General features: G+C 63.7%; 1 protein-coding gene across 2 annotated transcripts in view; it reads right to left on the reverse strand.

Moving 5' to 3' along the window:
* Nucleotides 1-231: 231 nt before the first annotated feature.
* Nucleotides 232-5,697, reverse strand: part of CCDC97 (coiled-coil domain containing 97) — an 8,100-nt gene continuing 2,634 nt past the window's right edge. The window contains exons 2-5 of one of the 2 annotated variants that reach the window (XM_045292730.1): nt 4,877-5,320; nt 3,271-3,537; nt 2,868-2,997; nt 232-2,032 (exon numbers count right to left, since the gene is read on the reverse strand). In XM_045292730.1, coding sequence (XP_045148665.1) covers nt 1,795-2,032; nt 2,868-2,997; nt 3,271-3,537; nt 4,877-5,320 — 1,079 coding nt within the window. In that variant the 3' untranslated portion in view covers nt 232-1,794. Of the gene's footprint in view, nt 2,038-2,867; nt 2,998-3,270; nt 3,538-4,876; nt 5,321-5,697 lie in introns of both variants that reach the window. The other variant, XM_045292731.1, reaches the window with a different exon arrangement.

Raw genomic sequence — 5,697 nt, forward strand, 5'->3', positions numbered from 1 at the left:
CCACCTCTGGGTCTGGGCCACAACCTCCTTAACTCGCTTCTGCACTGACTAAGCCCCGTGGACTTAGTCTGACTCAAGGGCCGTCTCCCTCACATCCCGTGTTTTCCACCCCTCTCCCCTACGCAACACGTGGGCCAAGGAGAGTTGCTGGGGTCGAGGTCTCATTCATTAGGGCAGGATCCACGAGGGGCATCAAAAAGTTTGTAGGAAAAGCCCACCCTTTTTTTTTAGAAACGTTTTATTGTGGATCAGGTCCAGGCTTACAGAGCAGACCATCCGTTTCACAGTCAACAGTTCGGACGCATTGTATTAAAATCCCACTCTTTCCATGACCTTTTTCCCACGAACTTTTGGAAGCCCTTCTGTGTAACGAAAGCATGGGAGGGTGCTCAGCAACGTGCCTGCTGGCAGCAGAGAGCCAGGCCCCGGTAGTTTTACCAACAGCTGGCACAGGCACCAGCCTGAAGGATGCCTCTTTCCCAAGGAACTGGGCGTGTGGCTGACCGGACGGGACTCCCGGAGGTGGGGTGGTGCTGCTGTTACTGCCCAGGGCTGTTAGGACCGCTGACTGACACTGCCACCCAGGGTGTGCAGGGCCCTCGGGTGAGGGTGGAGCATGAGCAGCTGCCTGTCTGCCGGCCCACTATCCACAGGTGGGCGGGCCTGGTTATAGAGCGGGGTGGTGGTCTCAGCCACCCCCGGGGGCTGTGCAGCCCTGAGTGAGCAGCACCTCCTTTCTGGGCCGTCGGTGATGGGGAGCCCATGCCACCCGGCTCACAGGCCCTGGCAGGCAGCTGGGCCCATCTGAACAGCTCACTTTTGTGGGTGGGACCTCCCTGGGGCCACCCAGGGGGCAGAGCTGACGCCATGGTGGTGAGACCAGGTCCCAGGAGGTCCTGGGTCTGTCCCACTCCAGGCTGCATGCCTGAGGTGGAAGTTGACGGGCGGTGGTCCACTGTTCTAACAGGAGTGAGGGGTCCTGGTCTCCTGGCTCCACCCTCCTGGCCCTGGTGTCTCTGTATGTAGTGTGTGTACTGGGGCCGAGCTGGTGGGGTGGGGGCATGGGAAGGCGAGGTGCCTGAGTTCCCACGGGCCAGAAGCTGGCTGAGTCCCCCCGCGGCCATCTGGCTCCCATTAGCCCGGGGCGGCAGGGGGCTCCGTGGGGCGGGCGGGCCTGTGGCCGGCTGGGGGCAGGGAGGCTGGGCCGGCCTGTGTGGGGATGACTCAGGACCCATGATAACAGCCTGTGCATATGTGGGGAGTGTAAACAGGCCAGGGAGGCGGAGGAAGTGAAGGAAGGGAAAATTGTGGCTGGGAAGAGGGGGGCAGGGGGCTGGGAGGGGAGGACTCTCTCGTCCCCCCTCCAGCTGGCAGCCCCTGATGGGATCCCTGGTTCTGCCTCTGCCCACCTCTCCCGGGTTGCCCCTCCTGTCGCCCACTCTCCCCCCGTGTGAGGCGCGCACTCAGCACCCAGGGCTCCGCTGCTAGCTGTGTGGGGGACGGCAGACAGACAGCGATAAAGCCTGAGAGACAGACGGCCCTGTCCATGCAGGCAGGAAGAGCGTCAGACCCCACTCGGAGATGGTCTCGGCGCCAACCTGGCCAATCCAGCTAGCAAGAGCCCCACTGGCCTGTCAAGGAGCAGGAGAGACTCGAGACTCGTGCAGTGGAGAGTGGGCCCAAGGCGGTGAGGTGGAAGGCAGGAGACGGGCACGGTGCGAGGCAGGGAGCCAGAAACGACAGACGGCGACAGAGAGAGAGAGAGAGAGACAGAGAGAGAGAGATAGAGACAGGCTAGGAAGGGGCAGTTGGCGGGCTGATGTGTGGGAATCTGCCCTGGCACCCCTTAGACAAAGAGCCATGGAGCCCGGCTGCCATCAGCTGTCTTGTTGGGGGGGGGCGGGGGGGCTCAGGTATCAGTCTCCATCTGGCTCTGGGCTGGGCGCGTCCTCCGGCTCTTCCTCGTCGAAGTACCTCTCTTCCTCGTCCCGCGCCACGATGTCCAGGTTGTCGAAGTCGGGGTTGTCGTCCACTGTGCTGCCATGGGAAGGGGCTGTCAGAGGCTGCCTGCCTGCTGCCCACAGCTCAGGGGAGCTGGGGCACCCTGGGGCTCCAGGAGGGCAGAGGGCAGGGGCCTGGGGACCAACACTGCCTCAGAAGGGGCCCCTGGACCTCTTGGGGCTTAAAGCCACACACAGCAAGGCAGGCTGGCTTTGTAGCGAGTCTTGGACAGCTGGCCGACAAGCCACACGGGGCCATGTTCCCAAGGCAGTGGCTGGGGAGCAGGAGCCGGGAAACACTGCCCCAGGGCAGCTGCTTTTGGAAGACAGTTTGGTTGCAGATCCACTGCTCAGGGGACACATGCCAGGTCCGCGGTCCTCACAGGTGGAGGCGCCCCCCGGGCCCTGGCCTGGGACTCTGCTGGACAAGGTCAGTTAGATCCCAACCTGCAGCTGGGGCCCCAGGCCAGCTGGGCATCGTCGAGTTACCGGTGCTGCCCTCCAGGTGGCCCCTGAGGCAAGGTGCCATGTAGGGTCCGCATCTGCTCAGGGTCACGATGCTCAGAAGTAGCCAGGGTGGGGTTTGACCTTGGGCCATCTGCTGCCAGCTCTGGGCTCTGTGCCTCTGGGCCACACTTCTCTCTGACCCGGAAACCCCCACTCTTCTGTGTCCTGCTCCCCGAAGGCAAAATCGTTCCCCAGAGCTCTTGCCCTCGCTGTGACAGTGGAGAAACCCAAGGCTACGTCCTGTGGGACACGGGGTCTCGCTCTGGGGTGCTGTGGGACACCTGGAAGCTGGGGTCCTGCTGTCACCCCTGCTCCTCCCCCACATCCAGGGCCCAGGCCGTTGGGGCAGGAGCCGCGCACCTATAGTCAAAGTCTCCGTCCTTGCCGTCCAGGAAATGCTGGTGCATCCGGCTGGTGAACTCCTCTCGCAGGATCAGCCGCTCCTCCGAATCGGGGACCCGGGCCTCCGAGTCTCCATCGGGGCTCTCGCCTGTGGGGACATCACACTGGGCTGGAGAGTGCTGCCTCTGCCCAGCCTGTGCTGCTCCAGGGGTCCCTGCCTCCCGGATGCAGTACCAACATGCACTGTGTGCCAGCCGGGCCAGGGGCGGGCCCCTGAGGGGTGCCTTGCAGACCTTCCTCCAAGCCTCTGAGGTCACCGCAGTGGCTCTGTGTGCGGGAGGAACAGAGGCTGGGGCGGGCCAAGGTGGTGGGAGGCCACAGAGACAGGGGTGTCGGGACACAGGGCCTGCTTGCCCCTCACCTTCCCCACTGCCGTCCTCTTCATCCTCCTCCTCCTCCTCCAGGCAGGCCTCCTCCTCCTCCTGCTGCTGGAGCAGCCGCTGCCGCACCTCCCACTCCTGGTAGGACTGCAGCAGCAGGTCCGAGAGCGGGCAGGCCGGGGTGCCAGGGGGCTGAGGTGCGGGGCCTCGGGCGCTGAGCTCCTCGGGGGTCAGGTACTGGCCGATGTACTGCTCGTACAGCAGGGGGGCCCGGAAGCGCATCTGCTCGTCACTGAAGTACTCACCCCCTGCACGAGGAGACAGGGGCGGGGTGGTGCTGGGCGTGTGCAGTGCAGCCGGTAGGATGCACCTCCGGGCTTTCCACGTGACGGACGCCGCCCTGTGGGAACATGCTGAGGCGTGTGGCTGAGCTGGTGTGCACAGGCGACGGGCACACAAGTGTCCCCGCCGGTCCCAATGTGTATGTGACCAGGCTCTGCAGATCACACACATGCCCACCACCCCAGCAGGGTCTGTGCACACTCGGCGGTCCGTGGGCATGAGGTGAGCTCGGCACACCTGGTGGTCGAGCGTGGTGGCCGCATGCACCGGGCTGCCTGGTCCCGCACTGGTAACTGTGAGCCTGCGTCTGCAACAGCAGGCAGGGCGGGGCGCAACTGTGCAAGCAACCTGCTGCCCACATACCCGGGGCGCCTGCTCGCCCCTTCACAGGGTGCTCTTCTCTGCTCCCCACTCCCTCGGAGGCTCTGGACTCCTGCCCTTCCCCGATGCCTGTTCCCACAGAAGTTAAACCTGCGGCCCCTGGTCCCTCCTGTCCCCTGGCCCCTCCTGTCCCCTGGCCCTGGCTTCAGAGCCCAGGGCCGAGAAAGCCCAGGAGGGTCTGTCTGGAGTCTGTGTCCCGGGTCTCACCCCGCTGGGTCTCTCTCCTACCCTCCCTCTTCCGAGCTCTTCCACCTCCTCTCTCTGGATCTGTTTCTCTCCTTTACCCCTCTGTCCCTGCCTGCACCTCACTTCCTGTTGTCTAACCCCTCCCCATCCATCATCTACCCGCCGACCTGCCCACTTACCCCCTTCTCGTCCCGTGTCCTAGTCTTTCTGTTGCTCTACAGCGTGTGCCTCCTCCTTCGCTACAGAGATCAGCTGACCTCCTCTTTTAGCTCTGGTGCAAGGGCTTTGGCCCGAGATGCTCTTAATTGTATCAAACCAAAAGGCTATCGAGTTCTCCATTGCTGTTCTCACCAGCTGTGTCTTGTTCAGGATGGAGTTTATGTCCCAGCGCCCTAGACATGTTCCCGTCACTGCCTGTGTATGACGTGAGGCAGGGAGGGATCGCTGTGTCTCTGTGGACAGTGATCGCAGGGCTGTGGACTATGGTGCTCTCCTTTACCCCTGAAGTGGAATGGCACTTCTGCCCACATTCTGACACCCCTTATCCTCTGTGTCTTGTCCTCACCACTGTTTATCACCACCTCTCACCCGCCCTTCCCTCACTGCCTTCCAGCTCAGCCCCTCCCCATGCCCCTCAGGAGCTTGGCTCTAAGATTGGTCTCTCTATTTCCGCCCTTGCTTCCTACTGTCTCAGTCTCCCACTCGCCTCCTCTCCTCCCTCCCCACCTCTGCCCCCACCTTGGATGAGCTCGCGCAGAGCAGCGTAGCGTCGGTTGCGCAGGGCCCGGGGCCGGGCGGTGCCCTGATGGGCCACCTTGGCGCAGTAGAAGTCTGCGCGGTGGTCGCCACGCAGGTGGCTAAAGCAGGTCAGGTGCTCCTCCCGGAGGCCCGTGTGGAAGCGCTCCAGGAACACCAGCGGCTTCTCTCGGTACAGCTGGCCCAGGATGGCCACCTTCTCTCGCTCCGTCAGGTCAGGCTCGCCCTGCTGCTGGCTGCACACAGGCAGGCGGCTGGTGGCCACGGCCCGCAGCATGGTGCTCACTGCTGGGCTTTCTGTCTCGGGGCCATCGTTGTCCGGGGCCCCTGGTGCTCCATCTGAGCTGTCCACCTGGTCCCGGGGCTTGGGCGCGGCCGGTGTCCAGCTGAACTCCCCCCAGTGGCCAGGACGAGGTTCCATGGGACCTGTTGGGAGGGGGAGATGCTGCAGTCCGAGGGGGACAGTCGGGAAGGAGTAAAGGACCTTGTTCACCCTTTCCTCCTGCCACACTCATCGCGCTGCCTACTAGATGCCGGGCACGGGTCCAGGCCGGACCCAGAGCTCCCACGGGACGGCCACAGGCAAAACCACCCGCCCTCAGGAAACTGACTGGCAGCGGGCACGCACGCACGCACGCAAGCACGCACGCACGCACACACACACACACTTAAGAACATGAACACCGAGGCAAAAACACTAAGGGGGTGCAACAGAACAGCAAGGGAATGGAGCAGCGAGGTCCCCAGGGAATGCTGAAGGTGGACTTTGGGGCCAGGGCGTGGTGCCCCAACAGACTGGACTG

This window comes from Echinops telfairi, unplaced genomic scaffold (genome assembly GCF_000313985.2).
Source record: "Echinops telfairi isolate 266 unplaced genomic scaffold, ASM31398v2 ScPeMD7_655;HRSCAF=1070, whole genome shotgun sequence".
NCBI classification, from domain to species: Eukaryota; Metazoa; Chordata; class Mammalia; order Afrosoricida; family Tenrecidae; genus Echinops; species Echinops telfairi.